General features: G+C 44.7%; 1 protein-coding gene across 1 annotated transcript in view; it reads right to left on the bottom strand.

Annotated features, from left to right (window-relative positions):
- LOC137526030 (uncharacterized) overlaps window positions 1-17,660 on the bottom strand; it is a 113,735-nt gene that overhangs the window by 30,740 nt on the left and 65,335 nt on the right. The window contains exons 8-10 of the mRNA XM_068247242.1: window positions 14,454-14,516; window positions 7,033-7,122; window positions 3,287-3,479 (exon numbers count right to left, since the gene is read on the bottom strand). Of these exons, the coding sequence (XP_068103343.1) occupies window positions 3,287-3,479; window positions 7,033-7,122; window positions 14,454-14,516 (346 nt within the window). The remainder of the gene's footprint in view (window positions 1-3,286; window positions 3,480-7,032; window positions 7,123-14,453; window positions 14,517-17,660) is intronic.

The following is a 17,660-nucleotide window of genomic DNA, read 5'->3' on the forward strand; positions in this document are numbered from 1 at the left end:
TCTTCCAGGGATTTGTAGGATGTCAAAAGCCAGCTCACACACATTGGCCAGGCATCGAACCCAGGTCAATTGCTTGGAAGGCAGCTGTGGTCACCACTATACTGCCACACAGTGAATGCTTTACTGTAGGAAAAAGTGGTGTTAAACTTCTTGGAGCAGACTTACTTCCTCCCTCCAAAAGACACATATACATCCCCATAAAATCATTTAGCAGCAACAATGTGCACAGTCTCTGTGGTGCAATTGGCTAGCGCACTTGTATGTTAACCGAAAGGGTGTTGGTTCAAACCCACACAGGGACGACCTTGCCTTTCGTGGTCAACAGTTGTTGTAGTAGCTATGTCCCTGCACAGAGTTGTGGCATTTTGCAGGGACGTAGTTACTGGTCCTGGCAGAGGGGAAGTGGTTTAGCCATAGACCCTGGACAAGCATGCAGCACATCAGGGTTCATATGCAATTTAGTTTTCTCCTATGGGATACTTTTCATATTCTCTTTAAAATAACTTTTAATCATTTTACAATTGAAAAAATACCTAAAAGTTGGTGAAAAGGACTTTCAGAATTAAGTATTGTTTTGCTTACTGGTGGTTTAAAAGGCATTTTATGACAAGGTGTGAAAATTTCACCTAGGAGAAAACTCAGGTGAAAAAATTAATTGCATATGAGCCCAGATATTTCTGACATTACTGTCAGATCTGACTGGATTAGCTGCATGCTTGTTTCTGGTGTTAGATTCTGACACTACTGCAGCCAAATAGACCAGAAGGGCTGCCAGACAACTGGTATTGGTTAAAAGGAAATAAATATAGCAGCCTCCACATACTCTCGCTACAGTTGTCCTTTAAAAATATGACACCTGTGAAAACAGAGAAATAATTTAAGAAATGGAGTCTGCTCCCTGGAGGGTAACCGAGCTGTGCGGAGAAGATCTGGGTATTTCGATCCTTTAATTAAACCTGGTCCGAGTAAAATTATTTAAAATTAGCACATGATTTACCTGCAAATGAATATTACATACTTACCTCATTGTTAGTTCCTCTCAGAAGCTCACCATTTTCTTCTAACAATGATTACTTCCAGTGCTAACTAAATTTAGTCATATTTGTGGTCAGATAGTGTACTGGTTAAAGGCTCTGTCTCTGGCACAGGAGACCAGGCTTCGAATCTTTGCTCTTCCTGTTCAGTAAGGCAGCACTTATTCAGCACTTTTTCAGTAAGTACTCAGCCCTAGTGGCTCCAGTTCTGACGCTTTAAGTTCACCAGGAGAAAAGCACGATATAAATTTACAAATTTGGGAAAAGAGGCGCCCCAGTATAAATAAAAGTTAAAAACCAACAAAATGAAATAACTGAGGTGGCTCACCTCAAGGAAGAGATCATTGCGTGAACAAATAAATGTTTATTTAGCACAGGCAACACGCTTCACGGGTCTAAGCCCACCTCCTAAGGCTAATAATAACAGTGCCGGTTTGCAAATACTAGCCAGCATAGGCATTGAGAGGCTCTCTATGCAGGCTAGTATTTGCACTGTTATTGGCCTGAGGAAGCGGGCTTAGACCCTTGAATCGCGTTGCCTGTGCATAATATACATTTCTTTGTTCACGCAAAGATCTCTTCCTTGTGGTAAGCCACCTCACTTTTTTCATTTTATTCGTTTTTAATTCAATTTTATTCATACTGGGGCGCCTCTTTTCCCAAGTTTGTGCTCAATTAACCTCCCCACTGTATCCATTGGAGAGGTCTATACAGACCACATATGGTCTCTACCATAGTGATGACCTGTCACTTTTACTTTAAGGAGAGCGACCACACCCAGGTCCGATTGGGCCACCCTGACTGAAGTCGGGTTCATTGTCTCCACCTGCTTCCTGTGGTTGGTTGTCCCTTTGCAACCAGCTTCTGTGAGTAGTATTTATATTTCATTCATAGACTCGATTGAGACATAATGCACTATTCTTTTGTCTCCTGTGTCCTTTTTCTCCAGTGTGTCAAGACACCCCCACCAGTGTACAAGTGTGACTTGTCTCTCTGGAAGCTAAAAGCCTTAGGGCCCTTTTCCACTATCCTGCGTTTTGCAATCTGAGTTTGATTGTGAACGGATCGCAAAGCGCAGGGTACAGTAAAACTCATGGAAACCACAGCGGCCATTTCCATTAGTGCAATCCGATTGCATCGTGATTTTGGCCCAAACGCAATCGTCGTCCTGCCTCGTTTTGTATGCGATTGAGCTCTACCATACTGAGTATAGTAGCTCAATCGCAGTCGCATTAGTGGAAATTGAATTGAAACACAATTGCGATGACAATTGCGATCGTGTTTTGAAAGTATTGAATGCAGGATTAGCATCTTTATCACTTAATACACTCAGACCAGTTGCTGTTGAAATTTGATTTTTATGGTGACAATACCGCTTTAAGGGCTCCAAGTCAATGGCACTTCCAGGGCACTTAGACCAGTGTGTCAGGGTCTATACATTACCATTTTGATTGGCCAATCACTGACTAATTTCATCACCCCCAGATGCCCATCCTCCCCCAGGAGAAATGAGTGTGGGTTACAGAGTAACCCTTATATATTTCCATAAAGAATTAAATGAAATAAAAACGCAACAATGAAAAAAGTTCATGATTAATCCTAATTAACCAGGAATGCTTAACTGTATCTTTAAAAATAAATTCTCACGCCAATATCATTGAAGATGATCCCACGCCAATATCCTCTAATTTGCGAACTTGATTGAAGATCTCCACTGCTCTGCGCACCCGCTGTCACACACCGCTGGTCCCCCCAGCTCTAGCTATACTAAGTATAGCTAGAGGCAAAATCATCTTTACATTTTGACTCCAAGGCTCCCATTTGGTCTAATAACAGACCAAAGAATATCCTCCTGATCCCCATTGGTCTGTTATTAGCCTTGGAGCCAAAATGTAAAGATACTTTTAGCTCTAGCTGTAGTTAGTATAGCTAGAGTCGCTCCGTCGTCCCCCTTGCGTGGCTTTCAGCTCTCTTCCCCGCACACCACATCTATCGCACCCACCCACACCATCACCCTGGAGCACCCATGGCACCTCAATATCGGTGTTCCTAGCATGTAAGGGGGCTTTGCTATTAACTGTTAAAGTCGGCAGCCGTTTGGCCCCAATTAGGGTTGTGCGCACACAAGCAAGTGAAAGAGGTACCGATATATAGTGCTTGTGGGACTTGCTTTACATTTAACCTTCTTCTCACATCCTTTTAAAGACATTTGAGCAAAGCAAATCATACATAAAAAAGAAGAAAAAACTTACATGCTGACTTGAATTTCATGGACTATATCCTTAATGTCTCCCGCCTTAACACACAAGATTTTCTTAACAGCAGCAGCTGTGCCTTGATAGGAGCCTTTGTGCACCGTCCCAAAGGCTCCAGCTCCAAGTATACAACTCTCATCAATCTGTATTTCTTCTCTGGGTACAAACTGCACTTGGAGTAATGGTGTCGCTGTACATAAAACAAATCCAATCATAAGTAATAAGTCATTTTCTTTCTTTCTTTTTTTTTCAAACTCAGCGTACATTCTGTACTGTACCCAACTCAGTCAAAACGTGCTTCATTGAGGCCCTCTTATGTTGGGTTCATTTTGCATCATCGTTTGATTAATTTTTATTGCTTAATATATTGCTTATTACTTAGTGTAGAAAAAATCCAAAGGATGAAATACATCAAAGGTCAATCTCCACACAAAAAGGAAACAATGCAGAAAAAAAGGAATAACATTATATATACAGTCAGTGGCGTTCCTACAATAGGGCGGCATGGAGCGCCCCGCACCGGGTGTCAGGCGCCCCAGGGGGTGTCATCAAGGCCTCCCACAGAGGCCTGTGCCGGACAGGAGGGGGGACGCAACACAGAATAGAGGGGTGGCAGGGAAAGCGGCGGGGAGGGGGGCCGGACCCCCCACCTCCCTCACCTGGGTCCCCTCCTTCTGGCGCTTCCCCCTCCTAATTAGTAGCAGTGACCGGACAGGAGCGGGCAGAGAGGACTTACTCACCTCCTCCCTGCGTTCCAGGCAATGGCGCACAGCGTCATCGTCACGTGACGCTGCTTTCCGCCTTCTCCACCGCCCACTGTGCTTCCTGATTGGCGGAAGCGCAGTGAGTGACAGAGAAGTCGGAGAGCAGCGTCACGTGACGATGACGCTGTGTGCCATCGCCAGGAGCAGGTAAGTCCTCTCTGCCCACTCCTGCCCGCTGCTGCTAATAAGAAGGGGGAAGCGCCAGAAGGAGGGGACCTAGGTGAGGGAGGTGGGGGGTCCGGCCCCCCTCCCTGCCACCCCTCCTTCCAAGCTTCCCCCATACCGGAGGCAACTTTACTAGCTATTCTGGGGGCAACTTTACTAGCTATTCTGGGGGCAACTTTACTAGCTATTCTGGGGGCAACTATATTACCTACTCTGGGGGCAACTATACTAGCTACTCTGGGGGCAACTATATTACCTACTCTGGGGGCAACTATATTACCTACTCTGGGGGCAACTATACTAGCTATTCTGGGGGTAACTATACTAGCTATTCTGGGGGCAACTATATTACCTACACTGGGGGCAACTATACTAGCTATTCTGGGTGTAACTATACTAGCTATTCTGGGGGCAACTATATTACCTACTCTGGGGGCAACTATATTACCTACTCTGGGGGCAACTATACTACCTACACTGGGGGCAACTATACTAGCTACTCTGGGGGCAACTATACTAGCTATTCTGGGGGTAACTATACTAGCTATTCTGGGGGCAACTATATTACCTACACTGGGGGCAACTATATTACCTACACTGGGGGCAACTATATTACCTAAACTGGGGGCAACTATATTACCTACACTGGGGGCAACTATACTAGCTATTCTGGGGGTAACTATACTAGCTATTCTGGGGGCAACTATATTACCTACACTGGGGGCAACTATACTAGCTATTCTGGGGGTAACTATACTAGCTATTCTGGGGGCAACTATTATACCTACACTGGGGGCAACTATTATATCTACACTGGGGGCAACTATATTACCTACACTGGGGGCAACTATATTACCTACACTGGGGACAACTATATTACCTACACTGGGGGCAATTATATTACCTACACTGGGGGCAACTATACTACCTACTCTGGGGGCAACTATACTACCTACACTGGGGGCAACTATACTAGCTACTCTGGGGGCAACTATATTACCTACACTGGGGGCAACTGTATTACCTACTCTGGGGGCAACTATACTAGCTATTCTGTATCAACTGTCCTGGCCAGGTCTGCTACATGATTGAAGTGTTTTCTGGCCAGGTTGGCCACATGATTGCATGTATTTTCTGGTCAAATCTTCCACATGATTGCATGTATTTTCTGGGCAAAGCTGCCGACATGATTGCACGTATTTTCTGGGCAAAGCTGCCGACATGATTGCACGTATTTTCTGGGGAAAGCTGCCGACACGATTGCACGTATTTTCTGGGCAAAGCTGCCGACATGATTGCACGTGTTTTTTGGTCAAATCTGCCGACACGATTGAACGTGTTTTCTGGTCAAATCTGCTCACATTACGTCTATTTTCTTGAGGAAACCTGCACAATTATGTGAATTTTCTGGGGAAAGGGTCACCAAAACTTGGGCCCACTGTCCCGAGGTTAGAATAATATTGAGGCTGCCATATTTATCTCCTTTTAAGCAATACCAGTTGCCTGGCTGCCATGCTGGTCCTTTGCCTCTAATTCTTTCAACCACAGACCCTGAACAAGCATGCAGCAGATCAGTGGTTTCTGACAATATTGTCAGAACTGACAAGATTAGCTGCATGCTTGTTTCTGGTGTAATTCAGTTCTACTGCAGCTAAATAGATCAGCTGGGCTGCCTATTGTTTAAAAGGAAATACATATGGCAGCCTCCATATCACTCTCATCACTTTAGGGGAGGGAGCCTACACCTGGCATTACCCGCCGTGTCGTGTTTAGCATGCCACAGTCGTTTTTTTTTTTTTATGGCGGGGGGGCGGGGGTGTCTTTTAATACCCAGCACCGGGTGTCAAATGCCCTAGGTACACCACTGTATACAGTATATATATATAAATATATATATATATATATATATATATATATATATATATATATATATATATATACACTACATTACAACATTCTGTCTCTGACTCGTCGACGAGTAATACCTCCACCATGGTGGCCAAAACATCTGTGACCAAGCACAGTAAAGTGCAAAACAATTGTTGAAAAGTGGGCTACTGTGTGTGGGACACCTGGACGGGTGATGTATCCTGGTTTTACTATCGCTTTGATACGTTTGCTGCAAAACTGTCACTGGCTTTACGTGGAGGCACAGGACTTGTGGATAACTTGAGCTTTGCAGTGGTTACTATGTATCTCAACTGAGGTTTTCAGTGCGGACAGTCAATTTCCTATTCGTTTTTTTTTTATCTGAGTGTTTAAAAGTGAGGCTGGTTTCAAAAACAGCAAAGATAAAAATTAATAGAGACCGCTTAGATAGGCCAAAACTATGAGTTGAGTGGGAAAACTCTTAAGAGGCAATTGGGCAGTAAGCAAGTGGAAATCACCCTGATAGAATGGGGGTAATGATCAGTAAAATATGCCCCCATAAGAACAATAGGGATGAGAAATAGTAGAAAAAAAATGCCTTAATAAGGAGGAGCCTTCGGTTGCCTGCAGACTACTTTCTGCTATGAATATCCTCTGTCTTGAAATCCTGCATTCGAGGGAAGAACTGAGTTTTGAGCAGCTACAGTACTTTATCTTACCTTCTCTTACTTTTTATCAACCCCATTGAAATAAAAACATTTTATTTTTGGTTGAACTTGATGGACAGATGTCTTTTTTTTCACCCAAACTATGTTACTATGTTACTATTTAAGTCAACGAGCGTGATAGAACACCTTCTAAAGAAAGTTCTAATTACTGCAAAAATGTATATCTTGTAAATGTTTTGTATTAGGTAAAAACTACAAGCTCCTCCCTGCAGCCTACCTTCTGCTGAAGTCTTCTTCTGACCTTGTTGGACCCCTCCATCTTCAACACCACATTTTTGTTTGAAATCTATAAGCAATGCAATTATCCCTATAGGGGGTAAAAAACATGGTTATTGTGCAGGACAGCACAGATTCATACCGTAATAGACACCTGCTACAAATTTATGAACACTCAGCAGGATAATGGTAGAAGGTTCTTGACAGCATAAATATATGGACAGACATGTAGCAGATGTAATTTAACCACTTCAGCCTACAGTGTTGTTCACCTTATGCATCCAAGCAACTTTCACCTTCCATTCATTCGCCAATAACTTTATAACTACTTATCACAATTAATTGATCTATATCTTGTTTTTTCTGCCACTAATTAGGCTTTCGTTGGGTGGTACATTTTGCTAAGAATTATTTTTTTATAAATCCATTTTAACAGGAAGATTAAGATAGAAATGGAAAAACATTCATTATTTCTCAGATTTTGGCCATTATAGTTTGAAATGAATACATGCTAACATAATTAAAACCTATGTATTTTATTTGCCCATTTATCCCAGTTATTACACCATTTAAATGATGTCCCTATCACAATTTATGGCACCAATATTTTATTTAGAAATAAAGGTGCATTTTTTCAATTTGAGTCCATCACTATTTACAAGCTTATAATTAAAAAAAATATAATAATACTAGTGTATAAGCCCCCTACCCAATATAGCTCCCTCCACAGTAGCCAGATGTTCCCTCAGTACAAGTGGAAACAGCAGGGTGCAACCTGGTAAGAACAGGATCACTAGTGAATGATCCTTACACTCCTCTGCCAGTAACAAAACCTGCCCCACCATCCATTCTGCTAGACTGACTCACATATAAGCCGCGGGGGTACCTTTTTCCAGCAATTTTTTTATGCTGAAACATTAGGCTTATACGCGAGTATATACAGTATGTGGTCTGTAACAGTAATCCACTTAGAATCAGCATCACTGAGCTCTTTTTATGCTTCTAGCAATCTTAACACCATCACCATTTTCAGTTCTGATTAATATTTATGTTTGTACTTTATTTGGGGGATCACCTTTAATTTGTTAGTGCACGAGTGAGTATGGCAATTGCTTGAAGTCCTGTTCCTGCAATCTTTAGAGCGACTCCCTAACTTCAAACTATTGTTATTTTTATAATAATTATTATTAACCAGCCGACCCGCAGCATAGCATACACCACATAATGGGGTAGAGGGCAGGAAGGGGTTATTGGGCACAGCGGCGGGGAGGGGGCTCAGACCCCCCCTCACCTGATTCCCCCATAAGCGCTCCCCCTCCAGCTTAAGCTCAGCAGGACCCCCCTCACCGAGGTCCCCATGTGCATTCTCCTTGCAGCTTAGGCTCAGCAGGTCCCTCATGTGCGCTCCCCCTGCAGCTTAAGCTCAGCAGGACACCCCCCTCCCTCACCTGGGTCCCCCATGTGTGCTCCCCCTCCAGCTTAAGCTCAGCAGGACCCCCCTCCCTCACCTGGGTCCCCATGTGCACTCCCCCTGCAGCTTAAGCTCAGCAGCACCCCCCTCACCTGGGTCCCCCATGTGCACTCCCCCTGCAGCTTAAGCTCAACAGAACCCCTCTCACCTGGGTCCCCCATGTGCACTCCTCCTCCAGCTTAAGCTCAGCAGGACACCCCCCTCCCTCACCTGGGTCCCCCATGTGTGCTCCCCCTCCAGCTTAAGCTCAGCAGGACCCCCCTCCCTCACCTGGGTCCCCCATGTGCGTTCCCCCTCCTGCTTAAGCTCAGCAGCAGCTGCCACTGTTAGTAAGAGGCAGCAGGCGGGGATGACTCGCCTCTTCCACGTTCCAGCGTGCGTTTCACTGTCATCACTTCCTGCAATGCTACCCACTGTATTGGAGTAATTTGCCATCTTAAAACAGAAGGAAATCTGCAATAATTTAGCTATAAGTGAACATTTGTGGTTACCCACAATGCACTGCTACTAAATATGCAAATTATCCCTTTTCACCCTTGGTAAGCCAAGCAATCATCCAGAACCACTGGTGTATAGCAAGCATATAGCTTTAAATTTTAAACAGTCATATCCTCCCCACATGTAGACAGCCTGTTTCAGACTTTTGGTCCTCATCAGTACTTGGCAGGGATTGATATGGCTGAAAAAATTCTATTCACCCTTCGCACTATCACATGCAAATGTTCAAACAAATGCATTCACAGATTCACGCATTGGTGTGACTATATGAGATAGGGCTTGGACCAGTACAACAGAGTAACCAAGCAGCTGAGGGTGACCCAAACCACTCGGAATGTATAAGGGGATAAAAGGGACCAAAAAGACCTCCTAATAAAAAAAACAAAGCTTGGTGTAATTTGCCTTCTTAAAACAGAAAGAAATCTGCAATAATTCAGCTATAAGTGAACATTTGTGGTTACCCACAACACACTGCTACTAAATATGCAAATTATCCCTTTTCACCCTTGGTAAGTCAAGCATCTAGAACCGCTGGTGTATCAGTGTTGTCCAGATCATGAATGATTCAGATCTTTGATCCGAATCCTTTTTGTGAGTCGAATCATCCGGATCATCACAGTGAATGATTTGGATCACATTGAAAGAAACAGGAAGTGCAGTGAAGAGTTAGGGATGGAGTGAGAGAGGCAACTCCTCCCAGCTGAGCTCACTGAGGAATCAGGTTACAGGCACCACAGGCAGCAACTCTTGGTTACAAAGTTAACTCCTTGTCTCACACGCCAAATATCACTGCTGGCAATGTGTACTACTACTCACACTAAATATCACTGCTGGCAATGTGTACTACTACTCACACTAAATATTACTGCTGGCAATGTGTACTACTACTGGAGCAGATTTTCAGAACAATTCTGGGCATGTTTAGAGACGTTTTCTAAACATGCCTAGCGGTTTTAGGAGCGTTTTCGGGTAGCAGATTACACATATTGTTACGGGCCCGTGCACACCTATAATCGCAAACCGCCGGCGATTACCACCGGCATTTTGCGGGAGTGATTTTCCCGCGATTATCACGGAAAAATCACTTGACACTGCGGCGGTTTTGGAGCGATCGTGATTAGCATGCTAAACGCAAATCTCTGGCACACTGCTGCATGAAAAATGTTTGCGGTTATCGCTAACCGCAAATGCAGCAGTGAGAACACTGCCATTTGCAACAATGTGTAGTGGTTTTTACTAAACCGCTAACGGTTTGCCATGAGTGGGAATCGCGCAATTCCCGCTCAGGTGTGAATGGGCCCTAAAAGCTGTTACTGAACAGCTTCTGTAACAAAAACGCCTGGCAAACTGTTCTGATGTAGCGTTTTCCAGAGCGGTTTGCATTTTTCCTATACTTTACTTTGAGGCAGAAATGCTTCTGCAAACCGCAAACGTGCTGCAGGACTCACTTTTGCGGTTTGCTAAAAACCTCAAACTGCTGGTGTGTACCATCCCATTGAAATTCATTAGCCAAGCGGTTTCACTGGTGGATGCGGTCGGCGGATCGCTCCTAAAAATAAATAAAGGCCATAAAATGTTGACTTAAAGGACTTCCGAGGCCAAAATCTGCAGAATCCATGGAGGACGCCCTCCGCGTCCTCAGCTCCGTAATGCCGTCAATCTAGACCTTTTAGTTCCCCCAGGGCTTGTCCCGACCCCACCGAACGGGTCGCATCCATTCCACCCCAAAGATGGCCGCCGCCTTGATCCGCGGCTGCGCAGTACGCTTTGCCGCGAGTGCGACTGCGCATGCCTTTTATCCATCTCCAGCCGCGCCTGACGTACACTTCAGGAGGATGCCGGGAACCACTACGCGGCTGGAGGCGGGCTAAAGGCTGCGCAGTCGCACTCGCTGCAAAGCGTACTGCGCAGCCGCGGATCAAGACAGCGGCCATCTTAGGGGTGGAATGGATGCGACCCATTCGGTGGGGTCGGGACAAGCCCTGGGGGAACTAAAAGGTCTAGATTGATGGCGGTAGGGAGCGGAGGACGGGGAGGACGTCCTCCGTGGATTCTGCAGATAAAAAGGTAAAGTGTCATTTTCGTTATTTTGGCCTCGGAAGTCCTTTAACTCTGGGGGGGATAAGGCCCCTTGCTTGCTAAACCTCTCTCTTTAGGTGGGAAAAGGTTATCTTATCATTCTGCACAAGTCTACATATCAGGTCTTTAAACAGAACTAAAAGTAAAATATATCAAAGAAGTTGACACATAGCTTGCTATACTGGTTTGCTATAATAACAGCCAGCCTTGAACTAAATGTACAGTGCAGGGAAAGTCCCATCCTGCTAGTCATTTCACCCTATCTGCTTCACTAGTAAAATGATCCAAAGATTCAATTCAAAGATCTGGATCTTTTCATTGACCCGGTTCAATTCATCTGGTTTATTGAAAAGATCTAAACTTCCCATCTCTATGGTGTATAGCAGATCTATTGCTTTAACTTTTACACAGTCATATCAAACCCACATGTGACAGCCTATTTCAGACTTTTTGTCCTCATCAGTATACAGCAGGGATTGATATGGTTGTATAATATAGGGCTTGGACCAGTACAACAGAGTAACCAAGCAGCTCGGGGTGATCCAAACTACTAAGAATGTATAGGGGATTAAAAAGGACCAAAAAGCCCTCCTACTAAAAAAAAAGCACAGCTTGGTGTAATTTGCCTACTTAAAACAGAACCAAATCTGCAATAATTCAGCTATAAGTGAACATTTGTGGTTACCCACAATGCACTGCTACTGAATATTTTATTTATTTATTTATTTATTTATTGTAGTTATAAAGCGCCAACATATTACGCAGCGCTGAACATTACTATAGGTTACAGACAATATTTAGGGGTGACATACAGCAATATGACAATACAGGAATACAAGAAAACCAGATCACACAGCACGGTATGAGTACCAGGTAATGCTTAGTCAGTCACTGGATGGAGCATGGAGATTAGGCAAGTTAGGTTCACTCAGATGCATAGCATGGGTTCACAGTAATGGAGGTGCAAGATCAGGTAGGACACAAAAGGAGGAGGACCCTGCCCAAAGGCTTACAATCTCGAGGGAGAGTTAAGGACACGAATGGTAGGGGACCAGAGTTCAGCTGTAGGTTTAGAGCACTTGTGAGGGGTAGTAGGCCAGAGTGAAAAGGTGAGTTTTGAGGGCTTTCTTGAAGATGTTGAAGGAGGGGGCTGCCCTAATGGGTGGAGGTAGGGAGTTCCATAGTGTTGGAGCAGCTCTTGAGAAGTCCTGGAGGCGTGCATGGGACTGGGTGATGCGGGGGGCGGTTAGGCGAAGTTCATTGGAAGAGCGGAGTGAGCGGCTAGGTGTGTACCTCTGAGTGAGATCGGAAATGTAGGTTGGACAGGTTTTGTGGACAGATTTGTAGGTCAGACACAGTATCTTGAATCTGATTCTGGACTGGATAGGAAGCCAGTGGAGGGATTCTAGGAGGGGATCTGCCGTGGTGGAGCGATGGGAGCAGTGGATAATTCTGACTGCCGCATTCATGATGGACTGCAGTGGGGCTGTTCGGGTCATAGGGAGACCAGACAGCAGGGCATTGCAGTAGTCAAGGCGGGAAATTATGAGGGCATGGATGAGGAGTTTGGTGGTGGCAGAGGTCAGGAAAGGGCGAATCTTACAGATGTTACGAAGGTGGAAGTTGCAGGACTTTGTGAGGTTTTGGATGTGGGAAGTGAAGGAGAGTGCGGAGTCCAGGGTGACACCCAGACAGCGGGCTTGAGAGGTAGGGCGAATGGTAGTGTGGTTAACAGTGAAATGCACATCTGGGAGGTTCATGGATGGCCGGGGTGGGAAGATCATAAATTCCGTTTTGTCTAGATTTAGTTTCAGGAACCTAGCGGACATCCAGGAGGAGATGGCTGATAGGCAGGAGGAGACCTTGTCCATGGTAGTGGTGGATTTGTCAGGGGTGTGGAGGTAGATCTGGGTGTCATCTGCATACAGATGATAGTTAAAACCCGTGGAGGAGATAACCTTGCCAATGGAGGATGTGTATAGGGTGAACAGTAGGGGGCCAAGGACCGAACCTTGGGGGACTCCCACCGAGAGGTGGTTGGGGGTGGACGAGGACTCATTGAAGGTGGTCGTGAAGGAGCGGTTGGAGAGGTAGGATGAAAGCCAGGACAGGGCGAGATCGTGAATGCCCAAGGACTGGAGGGACTGGAGGAGTAGGGGATGATCTACTGTGTCAAAAGCTGCTGACGGGTCAAGGAGGAGGAGAATGGAGTATTTACCTTCAGCTTTAGCTAAGGCAAGGTCATTGACCACTTTGGTGAGAGCAGTTTCGGTTGAGTGGGCAGGCCGAAATCCAGATTGGAGTGGGTCTAGCAGTGAGTTGGCATTGAGGTACTGGGTCAGGCGTTTGTGAATATGCAAATTATCCCTCTTCGCCCTTGGTTTGATATGACACTACTTCTTCTTCTTGCTTGGACCAGCCCCTTCTTCTTGCTTGGACCGGCCCTGGGGGCAGGGCGCTACTACTTCTTCTTGCTTGAAGGTTGAGGCACTTACTCTATTATATATATATAGATACTCTCTTGACATGCATATTTTAAAAGTTCAGACCCTTAGGTAACTAATGAAAAAATATATGTGGGTGTAGTTTACTATTTGGCCATAAAAAGGCCACGGTCAAAAAGTCCTGTAAGTGAACGATCTCGCTTCGAGGAACTAGGAAGAGGACAGGAAACTTTTTTTTTTTTTACAGGGATTTTATCTGATTGCCATCTGGAGTCGGGAAGGAATTTTTCCCTTTAGGGGCTAATTGGACCATGCCTTGTAAGAGTTTTTTTCCCTTCCTCTGGATCAACAGGGATATGTGAGGGAGCAGGCTGGTGTTGTACTTTATACTGGTTGAACTCGATGGACGTATGTCTTTTTTCAACCAAAATAACGATGTAACTATGTAACTGCGGCCTCTGATAAGAGACCGTCGTATTTTTCAGTAGGGGACTCAAATTGATGAATGGGAAGTATATTCCCATTCATTGATCGGGGGCTAATGGCAGGCGCGCATGCAGGAGGAGCGCGCCTCAGGCAGCAGGAGCAGCACAGTCTATCTGGATGGATATATATAATATACCGTATATGAAGTTGTACTGTACTTATTTCACAGGTTTTTTTTTAAAGAATTTTAGAAGTTTAAATTTGGTTTATAGTCCGTTTCCAATTTTAGGTTCCAGAAAGTTATTCTGGAATAAACATGACAAATGGTGAGGAGGAAATAAAAAATAAAAGCCAGTTGCCAGATTGTCTCCTATTTTTGATTGGATGATGAAAATATTGTTATTTGCTGTCTAAAAATAGACTTTCTGTAATCTCTGTTGACTTGTGATGAGTTAATCAGTTTATGACTCAAACAGCATTATTCCTTTCTGGGAGGGAACTTACCTTCTCCTAAAACCCTCTTCTGGGCCTGCCGGTGAATTTCTCGCTGCTGCTGATCCATTTGAGCTGTTGGGAGAAGGAAGGGTTACTGCTGTATGGTGTAGCAAAGATGCATATCATTATAAAACATACCCGCTGCTGGGAAAAAAATAATACATGTACATCAATACCCACTACAAGGGAAAGTTTTGCCACTTGCACTTTGTTGATATGTCTAACCCTAATAAAGCTGCAATACAAACAGTTCAGACCAACCTTTCTTTATTCTCAACAGATGTCAGCATTCCCATGCAATTCCTTGATTATATTTTATTATTATATACTAGCAGACCCAAGCCCATTTCAAAACAGGCTCTAAGTGTTATTTCACAGTACACATGCATGCGCACCCACCGATCGTGCACACGCGCGCACATGTCTGCCCGGCTCACTGTCCCCATCCTCTTGTCTCAGCGGCTGTCCGTGCTGCACACATGCACAGTAGCAAAAAGCACGGATCCAAGGACACAGAGACAGGAGCACGCAGGGACACCTGCATTTTATTATAGAGGATCCTTTTAAACCATGTCAGTTTCCTGGCGGTCCTGCTGATATCTGTAGCTGCACTCAAGGGTGTAGTTAAAACTCACTGGGCCCAGAACTAGATCATCCACAAGGCAAACCTAGGCAAGGTAGATCATCCACAAGGCAAACAATTTGCCTAATGCCTAGAGCCTGGGGAAGGTCTAGGGGCCAGGTGGAAGCTAGCCACCACCAAATCTTACGAAAAAATTCAGGTGACCATCAGGGGTGGGCCAAAACTGCTATCTTGCCTAGGGCCTCATTTCATCTTAATTCATTTCTGACTGGGTTCCATACCAATTGTTTCTGCCCCATCCAACTGCCAGTAGTATATGAGTCCCCCACCCAACTGTCCCCCAACTGCCTGTAGTCTAGGAGCCCCCCTCCTTTGCCCCTATAGTTTTCCCTGGCAGTCTATTGGTCCTTCTGTGCCAATATAGCTGTCCCTGGAAGTCTAACGTTACCTCTGTACTCCTATTGCTTTCCTTGGTGGGAAAGCGGCCCCCCTGTGCCACTATAGTTTAACCTTTTATTCCAGTGGTCCCCCTTTTTCCCTATAGCATTCTCTAGTAATCAATTTATCCCCCTGTGCCCCTATTATTTTAATTATTTATGTTTTTATTTTTTTATTTATAAAGTGCCAACATATTCCATGGCGCTGTACAAAATAGGAAAACAAACAAGGGGGTACATAATGATACAGACAATGATATACATCAAATAAGGACACTGGTACAAAATACAGAACTGGTGATTACAATGGCAGATGTAACATGATGACTAAAATGTATAACAGAGAGCAAGCTATTAAACAAATACACTTCCAAGACACAAAAGGGTGAGAGAGCCCTGCCCTTGCGAACTTACAATGGGAGGAAACAAGAGGTGGGGAAGTATACAGTATGCATACAGTCGGCGCATGATTAGTATATTTAGTAAGACGTAAAACTAGACGCAAGGTTGAACAGTAAATAGCCTGAGTTAGAGCATATGCTTGTTGGAAAAAGTTAGTTTTGAGGGAGCGTTTAAAGATTGCAAAGGTAGGAGAGTGATGGCTGTGCTGTGGAAGGGCATTCCAGAGGAGGGGTGAGGCACGTGAAAATTCTTGTATACGTGAATGTGAGGGGGTAATTCTAGAAGAGGATAAAAGAAGCCCCTATAGCTTTCCATGGTCCCCCTGTGCCCCTATAGTTTTACCTTGTAATTTAGTGGTACCCTTGTGCCCCTATAGCTTCAACAATATGTAGAGGAAAGCGGGTTGGCACTATGGTATGGCAATTGTGCTAGAGTAGCCTTCCAGGTACCCCGTTTCCAGCAAAGCGCGCTATGGTATAAGATGTATGCAGAGTGGCAGGAAAGGAAAACAAGCAAGGGAAACCGTCACTGCTAGTAAGCTGTGTTTATTCTTATCTTCATGCATAAAGTGTGCATACAAAAGCAAAGCTGACTTGCGTAATAAATAGAAAGTAGTTGAAGTGGGGTACCTGGTGGTGCGGTGGGTGCCGGGTCGTTTAAGCCTGACGGCCATTTCGCGCACGTCTGCGCGTCTACAGAGGCTGCAAGACGTGCGCGAAACGGCCGTCAGGCTTAAACGACCCAGCACCCACCGCACCACCAGGTACCCCACTTCAACTACTTTCTATTTATTACGCAAGTCAGCTTTGCTTTTGTATGCACACTTTATGCATGAAGATAAGAATAAACACAGCTTACTAGCAGTGCCGGTTTCCCTTGCTTGTTTTCCTTTCAGCAGAAATCAAACGCAATTTGGCCCACATTTCAGCAGAAATCAAACGCAATTTGGGCCACATTTCACCAGAAATCAAACGCAATTAGGGCACATTTTCAGCAGAAATCAAAAGCAAATAGGGCACATTTTCAGCAGAAATCAAACGCAATTAGGGCACATTTTCAGCAGAAATCAAATGCAATTTGGGCCACATTTCAGCAGAAATCAAACGCAATTTGGGCCACATTTCAGCAGAAAACAAATGCAATTTGGCCCACATTTCAGCAGAAATCAAACGCAATTTGGGCCACATTTCAGCAGAAATCAAACGCAATTTGGGCCACATTTCAGCAGAAAACAAATGCAATTTGGCCCACATTTCAGCAGAAATCAAACGCAATTTGGGCCACATTTCAGCAGAAATCAAACGCAATTAGGGCACATTTTCAGCAGAAATCAAACGCAATTTGGCCCACATTTCAGCAGAAATCAAACACAATTTGGGCCACATTTCAGCAGAAATCAAACGCAATTAGGGCACATTTTCAGCAGAAATCAAACACAATTTGGGCACATTTTCAGCAGATATCAAACGCAATTAGGACACAGTTCAGCAGAAATCAAACGCAATCAGTGGTGCTCAACAGAGCTCGAATATTCGAGTAGCTCGAATATTCGAGCTCTTTTTCAGCTATTCGAGCTCGGTATTCGAGCTCCGAATAGCTGCAGGTATTCGAATGGGCTATTCGAGTAAACTCGAATAGCCCATTCACTATTCGCGCTATTCGAGCAAACAGCGCTATTCGAGCTCGAATACCGAGCTCGAATAGCGTCATAGCCCAGATTGATGTCCTTTGAGCCAATCAGAGGGCTCCCAGGCCCTCTGACGGCAGCCAATCACAGAGGGGGACCCTGGCCAG

The sequence above is a fragment of the Hyperolius riggenbachi genome, chromosome 7 (assembly GCF_040937935.1).
Source record: "Hyperolius riggenbachi isolate aHypRig1 chromosome 7, aHypRig1.pri, whole genome shotgun sequence".
NCBI classification, from domain to species: Eukaryota; Metazoa; Chordata; class Amphibia; order Anura; family Hyperoliidae; genus Hyperolius; species Hyperolius riggenbachi.